Source organism: Pleurodeles waltl, chromosome 10 (assembly GCF_031143425.1).
Source record: "Pleurodeles waltl isolate 20211129_DDA chromosome 10, aPleWal1.hap1.20221129, whole genome shotgun sequence".
NCBI classification, from domain to species: domain Eukaryota; kingdom Metazoa; phylum Chordata; class Amphibia; order Caudata; family Salamandridae; genus Pleurodeles; species Pleurodeles waltl.
Genome location: NC_090449.1, coordinates 762,438,756 through 762,460,435, shown reverse-complemented (window position 1 = coordinate 762,460,435; position 21,680 = coordinate 762,438,756). Strand labels below are relative to the sequence as shown.

Sequence of the window (21,680 nt, the reverse complement as noted above, 5' to 3'; positions counted from 1 at the left end):
TGTGACCTTGTAGAGGGTCGCTGGGACTATTAGAAAATAGTGAGAGTTAGAAAAATAACCCTCCCAAAGACCCTGAAAAGTGAGTGCAAAGTGCACTAAAGTTCCCCTAAGGACAAAGAAGTCGTGTTAGAGGAATAATGCAGGAAAGACACAAACCAGCAATGCAACAACTGTGGATTTCCAATCTAGAGTACCTGTGGAACAAGGGGACCAAGTCCAAAAGTCACAAGCAAGTCGGAGATGGGCAGATGCCCAGGAAATGCCAGCTGCGGGTGCAAAGAAGCTTCTACTGGACAGAAGAAGCTGAGGTTTCTGCAGGAACGAAAAGGGCTAGAGACTTCCCCTTTGGTGGACGGATCCCTCTCGCCGTGGAGAGTCGTGCAGAAGTGTTTTCCCGCCGAAAGAACGCCAACAAGCCTTGCTAGCTGCAAATCGTGCGGTTAGCGTTTTTGGACGCTGCTGTGGCCCTGGAGGGACCAGGAGGTCGCAAATTGGACCAGGAGAGAGAGGGGACGTCGAGCAAGACAAGGAGCCCTCTCTGAAGCAGGTAGCACCCGGAGAAGTGCCAGAAACAGGCACTACGAGGATGCGTGAAACGGTGCTCGCCGAAGTTGCACAAAGGAGTCCCACGTCGCCGGAGACCAACTTAGAAAGTCGTGCAATGCAGGTTAGAGTGCCGTGGACCCAGGCTTGGCTGTGCACACAGGATTTCCGCCGGAAGTGCACAGGGGCCGAAGTAGCTGCAAAAGTCGCGGTTCCCAGCAATGCAGCCCAGCGAGGTGAGGCAAGGACTTACCTCCACCAAACTTGGACTGAAGAGTCACTGGACTGTGGGGGTCACTTGGACAGAGTCGCTGGATTCGAGGGACCTCGCTCGTCGTGCTGAGAGGAGACCCAAGGGACCGGTAATGCAGCTTTTTGGTGCCTGCGGTTGCAGGGGGAAGATTCCGTCGACCCACGGGAGATTTCTTTGGAGCTTCTGGTGCAGAGAGGAGGCAGACTACCCCCACAGCATGCACAAGCAGGAAAACAGTCGAGAAGGCGGCAGGATCAGCGTTACAGAGTTGCAGTAGTCAACTTTGCTACTATGTTGCAGGTTTGCAGGCTTCCAGCGCGGTCAGCAGTCGATTCCTTATCAGAAGGTGAAGAGAGAGATGCAGAGGAACTCGGATGAGCTCTTGCATTCGTTATCTAAAGTTTCCCCAGAGACAGAGACCCTAAATAGCCAGAAAAGAGGGTTTGGCTACCTAGGAGAGAGGATAGGCTAGCAACACCTGAAGGAGCCTATCACAAGGAGTCTCTGACGTCACCTGGTGGCACTGGCCACTCAGAGCAGTCCAGTGTGCCAGCAGCACCTCTGTTTCCAAGATGGCAGAGGTCTGGAGCACACTGGAGGAGCTCTGGACACCTCCCAGGGGAGGTGCAGGTCAGGGGAGTGGTCACTCCCCTTTCCTTTGTCCAGTTTTGCGCCAGAGCAGGGCTAAGGGGTCCCCTGAACCGGTGTAGACTGGCTTATGCAGAATTGGGCACATCTGTGCCCAACAAAGCATTTCCAGAGGCTGGGGGAGGCTACTCCTCCCCTACCTTCACACCATTTTCCAAAGGGAGAGGGTGTCACACCCTCTCTCAGAGGAAGTTCTTTGTTCTGCCATCCTGGGCCAGGCCTGGCTGGACCCCAGGAGGGCAGATGCCTGTCTGAGGGGTTGGCAGCAGCAGCAGCTGCAGTGAAACCCCAGGAAGGGCAGTTTGGCAGTACCAGGGTCTGTGCTACAGACCACTGGGATCATGGAATTGTACCAACAATGCCAGGATGGCATAGAGGGGGCAATTCCATGATCATAGACATGTTACATGGCCATATTCGGAGTTACCATTGTGAAGCTACATATAGGTAGTGACCTATATGTAGTGCACGCGTGTAATGGTGTCCCCGCACTCACAAAGTTCAGGGAATTGGCTCTGAACAATGTGGGGGCACCTTGGCTAGTGCCAGGGTGCCCTCACACTAAGTAACTTTGCACCTAACCTTTACCAGGTAAAGGTTAGACATATAGGTGACTTATAAGTTACTTAAGTGCAGTGTAAAATGGCTGTGAAATAACGTGGACGTTATTTCACTCAGGCTGCAGTGGCAGGCCTGTGTAAGAATTGTCAGAGCTCCCTATGGGTGGCAAAAGAAATGCTGCAGCCCATAGGGATCTCCTGGAACCCCAATACCCTGGGTACCTCAGTACCATATACTAGGGAATTATAAGGGTGTTCCAGTAAGCCAATGTAAATTGGTAAAAATGGTCACTAGCCTGTTAGTGACAATTTGGAAAGAAATGAGAGAGCATAACCACTGAGGTTCTGGTTAGCAGAGCCTCAGTGAGACAGTTAGGCACCACACAGGGAACACATACATATAGGCCACAACCTTATAAGCACTGGGGTCCTGACTAGCAGGGTCCCAGTGACACATAACAAACATACTGAAAACATAGGGTTTTCACTATGAGCACTGGGCCCTGGCTAGCAGGATCCCAGTGAGACAGTGAAAACACCCTGACATACACTCACAAACAGGCCAAAAGTGGGGTTAACAAGGTTAGAAAGAGGCTACTTTCTCACATTTCCCAACAAGATGCTGCTGCCCGGTTAAGGCAAATAGATCAGGAAAATCTAAAAACGGCATTAGCTGTTGTGGACAACGGGATTAACACCTTGTCCGACCGGATTTATACCATAAATAATATTGTCTCTTCTGCTATAGACATTATACAATCAGATATGTCTTCTTTGCACCATGGACCGAGTCAGATCAGGTCCATTATGCAGCTGGGTTGGACGCTTGTGAGAAAGTAGCCTCTTTCTAGCCTTGTTACCCCCACTTTTGGCCTGTTTGTGAGTGTATGTCAGGGTGTTTTCACTGTCTCACTGGGATCCTGCTAGCCAGGGCCCAGTGCTCATAGTGAAGACCCTATGTTTTCAGTATGTTTGTTATGTGTCACTGGGACCCTGCTAGTCAGGACCCCAGTGCTCATAAGTTTGTGACCTATAGGTATGTGTTCCCTGTGTGATGCCTAACTGTCTCACTGAGGCTCTGCTAACCAGAACCTCAGTGGTTATGCTCTCTCTGTACAAATTGTCACTAACAGGCTAGTGACCAATTTTACCAATTTACATTGGCATACTGGAACACCCTTATAATTCCCTAGTATATGGTACTGAGGTACCCAGGGTATTGGGGTTCCAGGAGATCCCTATGGGCTGCAGCATTTCTTTTGCCACCCATAGGGAGCTCTGACAATTCTTACACAGGCCTGCCACTGCAGCCTGAGTGAAATAACGTCCACGTTATTTCACAGCCATTTTACACTGCACTTAAGTAACTTATAAGTCACCTATATGTCTGACCTTTACCTGGTAAAGGTTGGGTGCTAAGTTACTTAGTGTGTGGGCACCCTGGCACTAGCCAAGGTGCCCCCACATTTTTCAGGGCCAATCCCCCGGACTTTGTGAGTGCGGGGACACCATTACACACGTGCACTACATATAGGTCACTACCTATGTGTAGCTTCACAATGGTAACTCCGAATATGGCCATGTAACATGTTTAAGATCATGGAATTGCCCCACCAATGCCATCCTGGTATTGGGGAGACAATCCCATGATTCCCCGGGTCTCTAGCACAGACCCGGGTACTGCCAAACTGCCTTTCCCGGGGTTTCACTGCAGCTGCTGCTGCTGCCAACCCCTCAGACAGGTTTCTGCCCTCCTGGGGTCCAGCCAGGCTTGGCCCAGGAAGGCAGAACAAAGGACTTCCTCAGAGAGAGGGTGTTACACCCTCTCCCTTTGGAATAAGGTATCAGGGCTGGGGAGGAGTAGTCTCCCCCAGCCTCTGGAAATGCTTTGATGGGCACAGATGGTGCCCATCTCTGCATAAGCCAGTCTACACCGGTTCAGGGATCCCTCAGCCCTGCTCTGGCGCGAAACTGGACAAAGGAAAGGGGAGTGACCACTCGCCTGACCTGCACCTCCCCTGGGAGGTGCCCAGAGCTCCTCCAGTGTGCTCCAGACCTCTGCCATCTTGGAAACATAGGTGCTGCTGGCACACTGGGCTGCTCTGAGTGGCCAGGGCCAGCAGGTGACGTCAGAGACTCCTTCTGATAGGCTCCTTCAGGTGTTGCTAGCCTATCCTCTCTCCTAAGTAGCCAAACCTCCTTTTCTGGCTATTTAGGGTCTCTGCTTTGGGGAATTCCTTAGATAACGAATGCAAGAGCTCATCAGAGTTCCTCTGCATCTCTCTCTTCACCTTCTGCCAAGGAATCGACTGCTGACCGCGCTGGAAGCCTGCAAAACTGCAACAAAGTAGCAAAGACGACTACTGCGACACTGTAACGCTGATCCTACCACCTTCTCGACTGTTTTCCTGGTGGTGCATGCTGTGGGGGTAGTCTGCCTCCTCTCTGCACTAGAAGCTCCGAAGAAATCTCCCATGGGTCGACGGAATCTTCCCCCTGCAACCGCAGGCCCCAAAGAACTGCATCACCGGTCCTCTGGGTCTCCTCTCAGCACGACGAGTGAGGTTTGAACTCAGCAACTCTGTCCAAGTGACTCCCACAGTCCAGTGACTCTTCAGTCCAAGTATGGTGAAGGTAAGTCCTTGCCTCCCCACGCAAGACTGCATTGCTGGGAACTGAGTGTTTTGCCGCTACTCCGGCTCCTGTGCACTCACCGAGGATTTCCTTCGTGCACAGCCAAGCCTGGGTCCCCGGCACTCTAACCTGCATTGCACGACCTCCTGAGTTGTCCTCCGGCGGCGTGGGACTCTCTTGTGCAACTTCGGGTGAGCACCGATTCACTCAACTTCGTAGTGCCTGTTCCGGCACTTCTGCGGGTGCTGCTTGCTTCTGAGTGGGCTCCTTCTCTTGCTGGGCGCCCCCTCTGTCTCCTCACGCAATTGGCGACATCCTGGTCCCTCCTGGGCCACAGCAGCATCCAAAAACCCTAACCACGACCCTTGCAGCTAGCAAGGCTTGTTTGCGGTCTTTCTGCAGGGAAAACACTTCTGCACGACTCTTCACGACGTGGGACATCCATCCTCCAAAGGGGAAGTTTCTAGCCCTTGTCGTTCGTGCAGAATCCTCAGCTTCTACCATCCGGTGGCAGCTTCTTTGCATCCACAGCTGGCATTTCCTGGGCATCTGCCCATTCCCAACTTGATCGTGACTTTTGGACTTGGTCCCCTTGTTCCACAGGTACTCTCGTCTGGAAATTCATAGTTGTTGCATTGCTGGTGTTGGTCTTTCCTGCAGAATTCCCCTATCACGACTTCTGTGCTCTTTGGGGAACTTAGGTGCACTTTGCACCCACTTTTCAGGGTCTTGGAGTGGGCTATTTTTCTAACCCTCACTGTTTTCTTACAGTCCCAGCGACCCTCTACGAGGTCACATAGGTTTGGGGTCCATTCGTGGTTCGCATTCCACTTCTAGAGTATATGGTTTGTGTTGCCCCTACCCCTATGTGCCCCCATTGCATCCTATTGTGACTATACATTGTTTACACTGTTTTCTATTGCTATTACTGCATATGTTGGTATTGTGTACATATATCTTGTGTATATTTGCTGTCCTCATACTGAGGGTACTCACTGAGATACTTTGGCATATTGTCATAAAAATAAAGTACCTTTATTTTTAGTATATCTGTGTATTGTGTTTTCTTATGATATTGTGCATGTGACACTAGTGGTACTGTAGGAGCTTCACTCGTCTCCTAGTTCAGCCTAAGCTGCTCTGCTAAGCTACCTTTTCTATCAGCCTAAGCTGCTAGACACCCCTCTAAACTAATAAGGGATACCTGGGCCTGGTGCAAGGTGTAAGTACCCCTTGGTACTCACTACAAGCCAGTCCAGCCTCCTACATTGGTTGTGCAGCGGTGGGATAAGTACTTTGCAACTACTTACCACTTTTGTCATTGTACTTTTCATAAGAGAAAAATATACAAAACAAGTTCAGTGTATGTACACCTAACCAAAAAGTTTTGCATTTCTTCTCTCACTTCTTTTCTAAGTGCTGAAAAGTACCTCTAAAACTTTCAAAAAGTTCTTAAAAAGTTTTTAAAGTTTTTTTTTCCTGTTCTTTAAAAAGTTCTAAAAACTTTTTCTTTCTTTTTCTATCCCTTAAACACTTTCTATAATGTCTGGCACAGGCCAAACTGTTGATCTGTCCAAGACTGCTTATGGTCACCTTAGCTGGAAGGCAGCAAGGAGTCTCTGTGTAGAAAGAGGTTTAGGGGTAGGGAAGAATCCCTCTAGAGAACTATTAGTTAACAAGCTAGTTGAACAAGACAAAACTTTTGTTGGTACTTCTGGTGAGAAATTAGCTGATGGTTCCCACTCAGATTCTGGGGCACCCCTAGCAAAAGAGTTGGGAGGGAATCTTTCCAACCTGCCCCTTAGCAAGCCACCTAGCATAGCTGGTACTGATGTGAATTCACATCACAGTAAGAGTGTTGTCTCACATCACAGTAAGAGTGTTCCTTCTCATCACAGTAGAAGTATCACTTCTGTAGGACAGAATGTTAGTGTGACATCTGTTAGGGCCAGGTCTCCTTCTGTTCATTCTCACCATTCTTCTGTTTCAAGACATGCCCTACCCACCCACCCTGATGACAGAGTGTTAGAAAGGGAGCTCAATAGATTGAGAGTGGAACAATCCAGGCTGAAGCTCAAGAAGCAACAGCTGGATTTAGATAGGCAGTCCTTGGAAATAGAAAGAGAAAGACAGAAATTGGGTTTAGAAACCCATGGTGGCAGCAGCAGTATTCCAAATAGTCATCCTGCAAAATAGCATGATTCTAGGAATCTGCACAAGATAGTTCCCCCTTACAAGGAGGGGGATGACATTAACAAATGGTTTGCTGCACTTGAGAGGGCCTGTGTTGTACAGGATGTCCCTCAAAGGCAGTGGGCTGCTATCCTATGGCTATCTTTCAGTGGAAAGGGTAGGGATAGGCTCCTTACTGTAAAAGAAAGTGAGGCCAATGATTTCAAAGTTCTTAAGAATGCACTCCTAGATGGTTATGGCTTAACCACTGAACAGTACAGGATGAAGTTCAGAGAAACCAAAAAGGAGTCTTCACAAGACTGGGTAGACTTTGTTGACCATTCAGTGAAGGCCTTGGAGGGGTGGTTACATGGCAGTAAAGTTTCTGACTATGAAAGCCTGTATAACTTAATCCTGAGAAAGCATATTCTTAATAATTGTGTGTCTGATTTGTTGCACCAGTATCTAGTGGACTCAGATCTGACCTCTCCCCAAGAATTGGGAAAGAAGGCAGACAAATGGGTCAGAACAAGAGTGAACAGAAAAGTTCATACAGGTGGTGACAAGGATGGCAAGAAGAAAGATGGTGAGAAATCTCAGGATAAGCATGGGGATAAGGGTAAAACCAAAGATCCTTCTTCAAATCCTAAACACTCTTCTGGGGGTGGCGATAAAACAAATTCTTCCTCTTCTTCACAACCTGCACACATTAAAAAGCCTTGGTGCTTTGTGTGTAAAAACAGAGACCATAGGCCAGGGGATAAGTCCTGTCCAGGTACACCCCCTGAGCCTACCACCACTAATACATCAAGCTCTAGTGCCCCTAGCAGTAGTGGTACTAGTGGTGGGACTGCTGGCAACAGTCAAGCAAAGGGTGTAGTTGGGTTCACTTATGGGTCCATCATAGAAACTGGGGTAGTCAGTCCCAAGACAGTTTCTGTCACACGTAGTGGCATTGGCCTTGCCACACTGGCGGCTTGTCCCCTTACAATGGATAAGTACAGGCAGACAGTTTCAATAAATGGTGTTGAGGCCTTGGCCTACAGGGACACAGGTGCCAGTATCACTTTGGTGACTGAAAACCTAGTGGCTCCTGAACAACACATCATTGGACAACAGTATAAGATTATTGATGTCCATAACTCCACTAAGTTTCTTCCCTTAGCTATAATTCAGTTTAGTTGGGGTGGAGTTACTGGCCCTAAGCAGGTGGTGGTATCACCTAGCTTACCTGTAGACTGTCTCTTAGGTAATGACCTAGAGGCCTCAGGTTGGGCTGATGTAGAGTTTTATGCCCATGCAGCCATGCTGGGCATCCCAGAAGAATTGTTCCCTCACATTTCTACTGAAATGAAAAAGCAAAGGAGAGAAGGCCTGAAAACTCAGGATCCCTCTCCAACAACAGGTAAAAAGGGTATCACAGTATCCCCTAACCACCCTGCCAATCAGGATATCATTCCTGTGGTGGGAGAAACCTCTCCTGGGGTGGCACCTGTTCCAAGGGAATCATCAGCTGGCAAAGCTGTACTCCCTGAGGTAGAAGTACCTCTCTGTGGGATAACTAACATTGGTGAGAAAAAGAGCACCATTTTGGTTAACATGGAGCATCCCTCCAACCCTCCCAGAGAAACTTTAGTGCAGAAACCCTGCACTGCCTCACAACACTTAGGACAGCATCCCTGCCCTAGAGTGGAGCTCATAGGACAGCATCCCTGCCCTGCTCCAAATCAAGAGAAACAGCATCCCTGTACTCTCTTCCAGCCATATGGACAACGTTTTTGCCCAGCTATGGCTTTACTGAGACAGCATCCCTGTCTGGCATTCTCATCACTGCAAATAGGTTCAGTGGTAAATTCCCACTGCTCTAAACTAAAACTTACTGATAGAAACTCTGAAAATATATCTTCACATTGTTGCTTAGCTAAAAAACTTCAAACAGGGTGGTTTACATTCCCACAGGGAAGTAACCATATAGTGGATGATAAAGGGAGTAACCAGTCTATTGCAGAGCTACTCTCTACTTATCACCACTTAGACAATAAAGTCTCAACTGGCCAAGGTTAGCCTTATTGTCCTTCGTTTGGGGGGGGGTTGCGGGGGCGGGGGGGGGGGGGTTGTGTGAGAAAGTAGCCTCTTTCTAGCCTTGTTATCCCCACTTTTGGCCTGTTTGTGAGTGTATGTCAGGGTGTTTTCACTGTCTCACTGGGATCCTGCTAGCCAGGGCCCAGTGCTCATAGTGAAGACCCTATGTTTTCAGTATGTTTGTTATGTGTCACTGGGACCCTGCTAGTCAGGACCCCAGTGCTCATAAGTTTGTGACCTATAGGTATGTGTTCCCTGTGTGATGCCTAACTGTCTCACTGAGGCTCTGCTAACCAGAACCTCAGTGGTTATGCTCTCTCTGTACAAATTGTCACTAACAGGCTAGTGACCAATTTCACCAATTTACATTGGTATACTGGAACACCCTTATAATTCCCTAGTATATGGTACTGAGGTACCCAGGGTATTGGGGTTCCAGGAGATCCCTATGGGCTGCAGCATTTCTTTTGCCACCCATAGGGAGCTCTGACAATTCTTACACAGGCCTGCCACTGCAGCCTGAGTGAAATAACATCCACGTTATTTCACAGCCATTTTACACTGCACTTAAGTAACTTATAAGTCACCTATATGTCTAACCTTTACCTGGTAAAGGTTGGGTGCTAAGTTACTTAGTGTGTGGGCACCCTGGCACTAGCCAAGGTGCCCCCACATTGTTCAGGGCCAATTCCCCAGACTTTGTGAGTGCGGGGACACCATTACACGCGTGCACTACATATAGGTCACTACCTATGTGTAGCTTCACAATGGTAACTCCGAATATGGCCATGTAACATGTCTAAGATCATGGAATTGCCCCACCAATGCCATCCTGGTATTTGGGAGACAATCCCATGATTCCCCGGGTCTCTAGCACAGACCCGGGTACTGCCAAACTGCCTTTCCCAGGGTTTCACTGCAGCTGCTGCTGCTGCCAACCCCTCAGACAGGTTTCTGCCCTCCTGGGGTCCAGCGAGGCTTGTCCCAGGAAGGCAGAACAAAGGACTTCCTCAGAGAGAGGGTGTTACACCCTCTCCCTTTGGAATAAGGTGTCAGGGCTGGGGAGGAGTAGCCTCCCCCAGCCTCTGGAAATGCTTTGATGGGCACAGATGGTGCCCATCTCTGCATAAGCCAGTCTACACCGGTTCAGGGATCCCTCAGCCCTGCTCTGGCGCGAAACTGGACAAAGGAAAGGGGAGTGACCACTCCCCTGACCTGCACCTCCCCTGGGAGGTGCCCAGAGCTCCTCCAGTGTGCTCCAGACCTCTGCCATCTTGGAGACAGAGGTGCTGCTGGCACACTGGGCTGCTCTGAGTGGCCAGGGCCAGCAGGTGACGTCAGAGACTCCTTCTGATAGGCTCCTTCAGGTGTTGCTAGCCTATCCTCTCTCCTAAGTAGCCAAACCTCCTTTTCTGGCTATTTAGGGTCTCTGCTTTGGGGAATTCTTTAGATAACGAATGCAAGAGCTCATCAGAGTTCCTCTGCATCTCTCTCTTCACCTTCTGCCAAGGAATCGACCGCTGACTGCTCTGGACGCCTGCAAAACTGCAACAAAGTAGCAAAGACGACTACTGCGACCTTGTAACGATGATCGGGCCGCCTTCTCGACTGTTTCCTGGTGGTGCATGCTGTGGGGGTAGTCTGCCTCCTCTCTGCACTAGAAGCTCCGAAGAAATCTCCCGTGGGTCGACGGAATCTTCCCCCTGCAACCACAGGCACCAAAGAACTGCATCACCGGTCCTCTGGGTCCCCTCTCAGCAAGACGAGCGTGGTCCCTGGAACTCAGCAAATCTGTCCAAGTGACTCCCACAGTCCAGTGACTCTTCAGTCCAAGTTTGGTGGAGGTAAGTCCTTGCCTGCCCACGCTAGACTGCATTGCTGGGTACTGCGTGATTTGCAGCTGCTCCGGCTCCTGTGCACTATTCCAGGATTTCCTTGGTGCACAGCCAAGCCTGGGTCCCCGACACTCTAACCTGCAGTGCACGACCTCCTGAGTTGTCCTCCGGCGTCGTGGGACCTTCTTTCGTGACTCGGGTGAGCTCCGGTTCACTCTTCTTCGTAGTGCCTGTTCCTGCACTTCTGCGGGTGCTGCTTACTTCTGAGTGGGCTCTTTGTCTTGCTGGACGCCCCCTCTGTCTCCTCACGCAATTGGCGACATCCTGGTCCCTCCTGGGCCACAGCAGCATCCAAAAACCCTAACCGCGACCCTTGCAGCTAGCAAGGCTTGTTTGCGGTCTTTCTGCACGGAAACACCTCTGCAAGCTTCTTCACGACATGGGACATCCTTCCTCCTTCCTCCAAAGGGGAAGTTTCTAGCCCTCTTCGTTCTTGCAGAATCCACAGCTTCTACCATCCGGTGGCAGCTTCTTTGCACCCACAGCTGGCATTTCCTGGGCATCTGCCCACTCCCGACTTGATCGTGACTTTTGGACTTGGTCCCCTTGTTCCACAGGTACTCTCGTCTGGAAATCCATCGTTGTTGCATTGCTGGTGTTGGTCTTCCTTGCAGAATTCCCCTATCACGACTTCTGTGCTCTCTGGGGAACTGAGGTGCACTTTGCACCCACTTTTCAGGGTCTTGGGGTGGGCTATTTTCCTAACCCTCACTGTTTTCTTACAGTCCCAGCGACCCTCTACAAGCTCACATAGGTTTGGGGTCCATACGTTATTCGCATTCCACTTTTGGAGTATATGGTTTGTGTTGGCCCTATACCTATGTGCTCCCATTGCAATCTATTGTGACTATACATTGCTTGCACTGTTTTCTATTGCTATTACTGCATAATTTTGGTGTTGTGTACATATATCTTGTGTATATTGGCTATCCTCATACTGAGGGTACTCACTGAGCTACTTTGGCATATTGTCATAAAAATAAAGTACCTTTATTTTTAGTATATCTGTGTATTGTGTTTTCTTATGATATTGTGCATATGACACCAGTGGTATAGTAGGAGCTTCACACGTCTCCTAGTTCAGCCTAAGCTGCTCTGCTAAGCTACCTTTTCTATCAGCCTAAGCTGCTAGACACCTCTTCTACACTAATAAGGGATAACTGGACCTGGTACAAAGTGTAAGTACCCCTTGGTACCCACTACAAGCCAGGCCAGCCTCCTACAAACGTCCATAATGTTGAGGGCGTGGCCTAGTTGCCTTGTTCACAAGTTCCTGCGTGCCGCCCTGATTCCAAGTCATCCTTACACACAGCTTGGGCCAAAAACTGCAGAACCTGATGCAGAACTTGGCGGAATTGTGTCCATTTCCCATTTCAGTGCCAATTACATCTTTGGCGTTCTGTGGCATTCGAGTCAGAGAGGAAGTAGAGGCCTAGATAACACTTGGCCCCTCTTGTATGGACCCAGGCAGGCAAAGACAAGATGAAGCTGTTCCAGCACATACCATCCAGACGCCTCGCATTAACTCCACTGCGGGAGCTGCAGCTGCATGGCGACTGGCTGTCCGCAGCAGGTACAGGTGGCACAACAGTGGGGAACAAGCGAAGTCTGGCCTATGAGGCTAAAAGACAAAATCACCTGACTCTGGGAATAGTGACAGCGGCAGTGCCACGGGCGGTGTCCACCCAGTGCTTAATTTGTGCTTGCTGTTTCCGGTGCTGAGCACCGGCACTTTTTTTTTAGAGCCGGAGCTTATTCTTTTGCCTCAGGCATTTAGTGTGAGCAAAAGACACGTATGGGAAAGGCGGAGGAAGAGAAACACGAAAAAGCGTCACAGAGGGAGAAAGTAGAAAGCTGCAAGAGTGAGCTGAAGGTGCAGGGAGAGGCTGTAAATGGATTGAAGAGGCCCAATATGGCTTCAGGATTACGCTGCATCAGTATTCAGTGTTGGCACATTTAATTGCAGCAGCCGCATGTTTAAGAGAAGGGCTTTGGGCACCGGCACCTTTATTTTTACAAATTAAGCACTGTGTCCACCACTGCTGTACAACAGGGCAGAGGGGCAGCGAGCAGTGCCTCCATGGGGGCGAGGTGCCTCTCTTTTTGGCAACCGTAAAGCAACTTCGCAAGATGGCAGGGTGAGACAAGGACCCCTGACACCCATTAAGATAGACATTCAACCGCTGCAGTGGAGGTCAGGGGATGTCACGTGGAGCGGGTTTCGGCCTACCCCTCCCCATCTACCCAGGAGCGGTGGTGACACACAAGCTGTGGATCTCTCCCTGACAATAATGGCTATACAGTTTCATTGAAGTGGTGGTCTGTACCCTGGATTCTCACTAGGTGTCACACCTCCAGTGAGGCGGTGCTCCAGTGGCCTGGGCACCCATACAGACTACACCCTGTGAACAGTGCAGTGGCCTTGCACCGGTCTATAAATGCCGCGACTACTGTGAAATGTACATGGAATATCGCCTGTATGTGTTAACTGTGCACCAAGACACACACTCATTATACACTTACGCCTATGACACCTTGACTGTATGAACCAGATTAAAAAGTATGGGGAACGGATAATCACCTGACTTTAAAACTTTACGGAGAGCGCAAAAACGTCCTGGATACAATCGTTCCTGCAATACAGACAACACCGGCAAGTCAGGCCCAGCTAAGTGACAGCCACTCAGGCCTTTGCTTTACTTGCCACTGACATTACTAACTGGCTGACAGAAAGCACTGGGGTGACCTTTGTACTAGGCAAACCCAAAGTGACCGGGGGTCAGAGACCTCAACAATTAGCAGCAGAGACCTAGAAGAATACAACCACTGGTATGCTGCAAGAAGGTTCCCTACCTCACGATACCTCACAACCCTATAAGGTGGACAGAATCCTGGAGGCCACTGCAACCACTAGGGAGGTCCTCTAAGGCAAAATCGACACACTGATGACCGATATGGGTCTCTTAAGAAAGAAGATTAGAAGAAACTAGCTAAGTTAAAGAGACAGGTGCTGCTTGATAGCCTTTTTCCTACCACCTATAAATAAAAAAAAAAACATATGCCAGACATTACAGGGCGCACAACGTTTCTGGAGTAATGTGCTGAAGATTCAGAAATGTTGATAACTGTGATGCTTATTCACTCCACTGAACTGTCTGTTCACCAATGTGCTGTGCCTGTATTTTTTACTATACTGTTAATAAACAGAGTTAAAAAAATAAAAGAGTTTTGCGAGTTAGCTGCCTGCAAGTTTATAATCTATGACTACAAGGCAGTCCTTCAACAATAATGCTCGGCATTGAAGAGAAAAACTGAGAGAACTGGGGTATGCACGCTTGTTCCCTGCAAACTTAAAGGTGATAAAAGGTGGTAAATCATGGTTCACAAATCCTAATGAGGCATGGGGGTGGGTAGAGCAGATAGGAGACTACACGACTTCCATCACCCCAGGAAAAGGTGCAACAGGATACCAGGACCCCAAAGGTAAATAAACCATCAATCACCTGATAGAAAGTCCCTATGGCTAGACTCCATCTTGGGCAAGCCGAGACTCAATTTTCTATATTTTTGCATAGTAATTGACATGTCTGCCTTTGACACAGATGTCATCTGTCCTTATCTTTCCAAGAATTTGTGAAAGTGTCAAGTCATTCCATCAATTAAATCAATAAGTCACCTGATGTGCAGACAATGACTTTGATGAGACACCTTCTGTGACATCAGTGAGAAAAAGTGTCTTGTTAATTTCATCTCAAGGTCAGATAATAATAACAACATAAACAGTGTGGTCAGAATTGAAATGGTTTTACCTTATTTGTTTATAAGAATGTGTTTAAGACCAGCATATTGATGCAAACAAATTATGTAAGACATTCCTAAGGATATTTGAGAGATTTCCATCTCAGACAAGTTATAGTATAAAAGGCCCAGCAATCTACCACTTGGTAGGGGACATCCTGCAACCCAGATTATCACGTAAAATACTGCCAGAAGATCTTGACAGAGACTGCCAGGCTGCTGTGATGGCACAGCATCCTCTTCTGCGCTGAAAGCTGATACTGAGCCAAGAACGTGAGGAGAGAAGTTGATGCTGATGTGTGTTTTCCTTTTGAGGGAACACTTTTTACCATCTGCTAACTACAGCATTTTTTTGTAAACAGGTATGCAGTGCGTTGTTTCTCCTTAAGAAACTCTAGATGCAGGTCATGCTACTCCATGCTCTCATAGTACACACAGTATAGGGCACAGGAGTAAGTTTTAGGGTGTTAGGTTGCTAGATGACATTCTAACTATGGACAAAATGTTCACAGTTTGCAACATGCATACGTTGTGTGTTAATAGTTGGAGTTTTTATTTCAGATGTGCTAAGCAACAGGATGAAACTGTTAAAATAAACACTTTTAAGCATATAGAGCCTTATTCTTAGTACAGTTATTGTATGAAACTGTAAAGAACGAAAATGGGCTTGGAAATTACTACTGCATTCCTGGATCGCTGTTTAGAGACCGCTGGTAACCTACGAAGCAGAGATACCACATAAAAAATATGTATTCAACGGGATTGTGTGGGGCCTACAACAACATGCTGCCTCATCACATTCAATTGCTGGTGCATGTACTAAGTTCACTTGTGACATCCGTGGGTGTGACGGCAAACTTCGTAGGGCTAAGCCAGTCTTAGTTTATGCAACAGACCCAGGCACAGGTGTAAAGAGAGGCTGTGATCACGGTGTTTAGAATTCAAGTTAGACTTTCCTACTAGAGTTTCACTGGATTCAAATCAAGTGTCTCCAGTTGCAGCCCAGACTCCGACTACACCTCAGTGACTGACTCCAAACCAGCAGAGGACCTCATCTGAAGGCTCACACTTCTTGCAATACACTGCTGCTGGTTATACCTATACCTACGTTTTACAAGACTGGGACTGCCAGGTGGAGTATTTAGTTAAAAGAGGGCAACCTGCAGGGGTTGAAGCTTGAAATTTGTCATCCAGCGTCCGTACTGAGAGGATCTGGAGTTTGTATGCACTAGACTTAGGAGCAGTGAGGGTCGGTGGGGTCACAGTTTCTCTGGTGGGGTGGCTGATAGTAGGAGCTGGTCTGAGCAGATGAAGCTCCTCTGGGTATACGGGAACAGTACTGAAATACACAGGTTTAGAACATGGTCATGGTATAGATGTAGAGATAAAATCACTAGCAAACATGACACACAGCACAGCACAGAAGAGATACATATTTCATTGATACTTGAACAGGTGGGGAGCCTGTCTTGCCTTTAATCAGGAAATCTACTTGTTACATGCCAAAGGGATGAAAATGAAGAAAAAAAACGATGGAGAGAGCAACTGTTTTTTACAAGTCACTTCTCTTATACTAGAGGAGCGTTCATATGTGTAAGCCCTGATATCCTGTTCGTGCCCGACAGGGACTCGTTTTGTCTGATATTGTGCTAGAGGTGCTGAGGCTAACTCTCTTCAGTTCTTTGCCAAGCATTCTTTCCTTTGCCTTAGACACTTTATTTCTGTATGAAAAGTAGCTTATTAATGAATCCCTAACAGATGTCTTTGTTGCACCCCTCATTATAAAAGAGTCAGCCACTGATCACGTTAGTACATTGTGCACCCCGACCACCCTAGACCAAAGCCCACTGAACATGAAAAGCTGTCTTGTTGGGAAATCACATATAATCTTCTTCGGAGACCAACCGATAACTTATAGGCACATCACAGGAAAAGTGCCAGTTAATGATGAGATGATTACACTTATATATAGAATCCTTATAGAATCCTTATAGATGCTTCGTTAAACAAAAACATATATTACTTCAGGTAGCAAAGGGATAATGTTATGGAAGATTATAGTCTGAAGATAATCTCTCCTTGTAGTTGTTTATATTAGAATGTGTTAGTGCTGTTCTATCACGTGTGATCTGGTCGGGTATGACAGAGAGAGGAATCTCTCAGCTACTGTTCAGCAACATCCTCTATCCTAAATGCTTGGTTTCAAGGATGAGTTCCTTCCATATAGATTTAATACATGGGGCAAGAATCAAAGATGAAACCTAAGGACTTACAGAGTGAATAAGAAACCTCTATCAACTGGGGTAGAGTCTGCACTATCACATTTGGAATCTGAGAAACAACATCCCTTTAAGCAACAGACATCACCGAACACCAGGTATCCTATTCTTTAGTGAGGTCTCTGGAATGGGCAGCATCTGCTATGCCTGATTGTGCGAGGCCGTTAAACCCCATCTGCCGCATCATCTCCAGGCACGCGCATTTCGTGCAACATTACAACGTCACAACATCCATTTTGATTGAGGGTTACTCCAGGACAATGGTCTTGGATAATTGTGTTCAGTTTGTTTCATAGTACACGGGGAATCATTTAATTTCCACAGGTATTAAACAGATTATGTCACTGTAGAGTTTCCTACACAACAGTACGTTTCAGAGGGTCAACACAACTATACAAGGCTTCTTGTTCCTATTTGGACAACAAATAGCTGATGTACAACATTGATAAAAAATTACAAACCCAAAAATTTGCGTAGGCGGGACAAACTGGCTTTCCCAATGCTTGTTAGAAAAAGCAACACGAGATTTTCTAGAGGAGGGGACATAAAATGTAACTAAAAGGTGGTGGCCCTTTAAAAATAGCCCGATGTGTTTTGAACGCTAAGAACACATAAATCCAATATAAGCAATGCATAGAACGCAGAAAACCTGAAATATTCTTTTAGTATGACAGAGAATCCCCCAGATGGCCTTAATATATTGCACTTGCACTTGGAAATTGAAATATTGCACAGTATTAAAACCTTTGTTGCGTTAGGCTGAACACACAAATGTCAGAAGGGAGTACCTGGGAAATGTTGAGATCCTCGAGCTGGGCCTGGGTAATCTCGCTGAGCTGCCGAAATGTCATGGTAAAATCTGCCTTTGTGTCTTCCACAAGCTAAGGAAAAGAATTCATAATGCCTTCAGGTGAAGTAGTTTCTCTCCAGGAAAAGGTCAGACGGCGTAATTATAGGGATTGCGAAAGGGAAGAAACAGTAATGCACTTACGTTTAAAAAGGTTCCAATCAAAGTTTTATCGTCTTCACTTTCTCCCAGGATGCCCAACTTAGCTTTAAACAGTTCATAAAATCTAAGATATTTAAAGAACAGTTATAAATCACAGAAGGCAATTAAAATATTTCCAAAATACATTCTTTCTCAAAGACATATTTACCTGTTGTAATATAACTGTGGGTATCCTTCAAGGATTTGTAATGCCCTAGAAAAGAAATTTAACAACCTCTGAGTAAATTTAAATCCTTGGCATTTTCTATGAGAAACCTTATTTTTTGAACCAGAGTCACACATAAACCATGGTTTTAATGACCTTGGCCAGTGTCCTGATGCACTCAAACCCACTGGCGGGAATTCACCATTAGAGACTAGAGGCATAGCGCTGAGGGCCAGGCAGAGTCTACAGTTGCAGCATGGCCTTTTGCACATAAACAAGCATTGGCAAAGCCAATAGGTCTGACATTGACAAGCTGTTGCAATGGCTGCATGATTATTACTTTTTATTACAAGCAAATGGCACAAATTTTAAAGAGAAAAATAAAACGTGCCGTCACCTAAACATGGCCACTATATCCATGCTATACAAGTTCTAAATGTAAACACTTCACTGTTGTGGCTCTTTTACTTGTGATTTTTTCCTCTTTTTAAACAAGCCTCTTAGACCATGCATGTCATTGTTATTTGTAAAGCAGAGAGGAAAAATCACGACCTAACCAAATCCCAGGCAGCTACAACGTTATAATGTCAGTCATTTTATAACTGCAACGTTAGAAGGAGATACAAAAAAAATCACCATTTAACTTCGCACCCAAACTAAAGGCAAAATAAATGCCAGGTATTTACATTTACTACAGCAAATAAATACAAAAACATACCATGAAACAGCGTTGTAACTGAAGAGAAAGGAAATGTTTTTAGACAGAAGTGAGCAACGTGCACAAGCTTTGTGCAATAACTAAAATTGAGGGGAGCCAGTGGCTAAAGTGGGCTGGCCCATTGCCCCATGCTGTGTGGAGCTGAAATGAATGGGAATGACAACTAAACAGACCATGTATTACTTTTTTGAGAAAACAAGTCTGGCGAGACTCTCAAAGGCCAGACCTCAAATGCTGCAAGACACTGACGCAGCTTTGTTATGCATTTGCTATCATGGTGTAAGTGGGAATGGTGATGGGGAATTCTTAAGTAAGAAGACTCACGTCCAACACCCATATCACTTATGGGAGCTCATTAACAAATGTCGGATGTTTTTATCACATGCATGCCCATTCTTAGAATTACACTTTCACCCTAAATTAGCTATCCGAGAAAATTTCCATACTCAACCTCCCATTCATTACATGGGCAGTAGAGACTGTATTTTATTGTATTGTGGTATTTCCTTTGTGCTTATTACCCTACGTGGGCACTGAAGCCCTTGTCCACACAAGTAGAGGCTACACTGTGTGGGTATGTGGTAGGAAGTGTGTTTGTGGTCTTTGCTTTGAGCTTACATGGGAAGTGTTCCATGTTGTGTGTGATGTACAGAGGTGCAATTATTATGTTATGAGACACAATGTTTAGTGGTGTGATGGTTGAGGAAAGAAAAGTTCCTTACCTGTAATCCTAGTTCTCTTCCAGGGGAATCCTCATCAAAGTCATAAGTACTTATTAGTCCTGCCCCCACATGTAGGGATCCCAGAGCATACTTAAATTGTTTTATGTATATGTAATAAACCTTGCATGCAGTACTTTAAATATACCTATCTGCAGCCTAAAAATGGCCAGATTACGCTAAGTTTTCATTTTTAAAAGAATCCAATTACATAGAAATATGTAATTATAAAATAATTACTATAGGAAACCTTTTTCAAAAAGAAAAGGAAAGAGAATATGAGACACTGTTAGCCATTCAAAGAATAGTATAGAAAATTAGCACTATGCCTTTAAGAACCTCACAGTACACCATATATAGTGTAACACACCATGCCTCACAGATGACATTTAGGTCAGGTCATTTTTACGGATATTAGGAATCTTGGGTGAAATAAATGTTGAGAGCTGTAGTAATTCCGTCCGGAGCAGTGGGAGGGTTGCTTATGACTTTGATGAGGCTCCCCCTGGAAGAAAACTAAGATTACGAGTAAGCAACTTTTCATTCTCTTCCAGGGGATCCTCATCAATAGTCATAAACAATTAATTGACCAGCAAGCCCATCCCACATAAAAACAGCCATAACAATCATCCAACAAGTTTCCTGAAAGTAGTCTTACTTGAGTATCTGCTTTCGGGTCTGAATCATAGAGTCAACTCTATGATTTGGGTGAAAAGAAGAGATGCGACGCATTGAAAAGTCCAGTATTCAGTCACGTATGTGATGAAGACAGGGAGGTTTCCTTTTGGTGCGGTAGGAAGACTACGTGAAACTATTTTTATTCACAAAATCCACAGCCACGACAGATGAAACCTGCAGTCAAACCCCAGATCAAATTAATGTCCGACTATCAGGAGAGGGATTAAAACGTTTATGAAACCGCTCTCGCTCTCCTTGCTTATTTGGTATAAAGCCCTGATGTAGTCTCTGGGAGCAACTCTCTCACAGGACGAAACACGTGTTGGCTGTTGTTGTAAAGGACATTGTACTTCAAGAATAAATTGACAACTTTGCCTTTTATCCTGGTCGGATTTATGTTTGATTATCGTGAACAAGACACCGGGACGAAAACATATGAACACTGAGCTTTCAATTCACAAGTGCCTTGACATCTGTTTGTTGTTACTTTGTTTCTATTCAGAAACCTGGGACGTGTGGGGGGGATCCTCCTGTCGAGAGCACCGTGTATATTTTATGTGTCATACTCCTACTTGGTGATTTACTGTGAGTGCTGATTCCTATGACTATCCTCCTTTTCGTAGAAGAAAACTATAACCCAGACTTTGCTAAATGAAGAAGATGTGGTATTACCACTTCTTCTTGACACACGTTTGGATTGTTTCTGTTTTGAATGCACCATAAGTAAAACAGCTTTCAACCTAAAGGCATATGCTTTTCTTGTGGAAGGTCTTTTAGCCTCTCTTAAACTGCCCGTGCAGTCTCGTGGCAGGCCTAAATGAACATATTCGAGGAATTCAGGAGCCAGGCTGCCACGTTCAGTGGTAGAAGGTTGGAGTATCGTATCTGCCCTCCAAACTTGTACAGGAGATCCTGTCTGCATGGCAATCTCTTGTGTGGTAGTTCTGATAGGTGAAGAAGGTCCGTAAACCACCATTGACAAGGCCATTCATGTGCTATCATTATCATCTTGGTCTTGGACCTGTAGAGTTTGATGATTACTGTTGTTATGAGAGGAACTGGGGAAATGAGTGGAGAAATTTCCCTGACCAATTTATCAAAAGGGCATTCCTTTTCAACCCTGGTTGGAAGAATCTGGGTGTGCAGTCTCGGCAATTTCTGCTGCTTACGTCTAAAAAAAATCTATTTGTGGATAGCTCCAGTCTAGGAAAATGTTTTGTAAGACTTCATTGTTTAGAACATCACCTTGATTTTCCTGGAACACCTGATTGAATCTGCCTGAATATTCTGAACCTCTGGAGGATGGATGGCCACTGTTATTAGTAAAAATAGTGCCTACACCATTGTTGGTGGCGCCATGTCATAAGGACTCTCGGATTACAACGAGACTGCTGAATTTGGGGCGGCCGCACCTCTGCTTGTAGGCGACTGAGTCACTCCTACACCGTTTGGCAATTGTCAGCCCAGCCCTCTTGGCTCTCTAACAGCATCTCACCCAAACCCAAACGGTAAAGGTAATTTGTGGCAGCCTTGCAGATAGAACTCTG

General features: G+C 46.3%; 1 protein-coding gene across 1 annotated transcript in view; it reads right to left on the bottom strand.

Annotated features, from left to right (window-relative positions):
• The window catches only part of LOC138262453 (protein adenylyltransferase SelO-like), a gene marked incomplete at its 5' end in the record, with an annotated part of 306,692 nt that overhangs the window by 53,928 nt on the left and 231,084 nt on the right, over positions 1–21,680 (bottom strand). Inside the window, 3 exons of the mRNA XM_069212347.1 lie at positions 17,653–17,745; positions 17,856–17,937; positions 18,022–18,066. Coding sequence (XP_069068448.1) covers positions 17,653–17,745; positions 17,856–17,937; positions 18,022–18,066 — 220 coding nt within the window. The remainder of the gene's footprint in view (positions 1–17,652; positions 17,746–17,855; positions 17,938–18,021; positions 18,067–21,680) is intronic.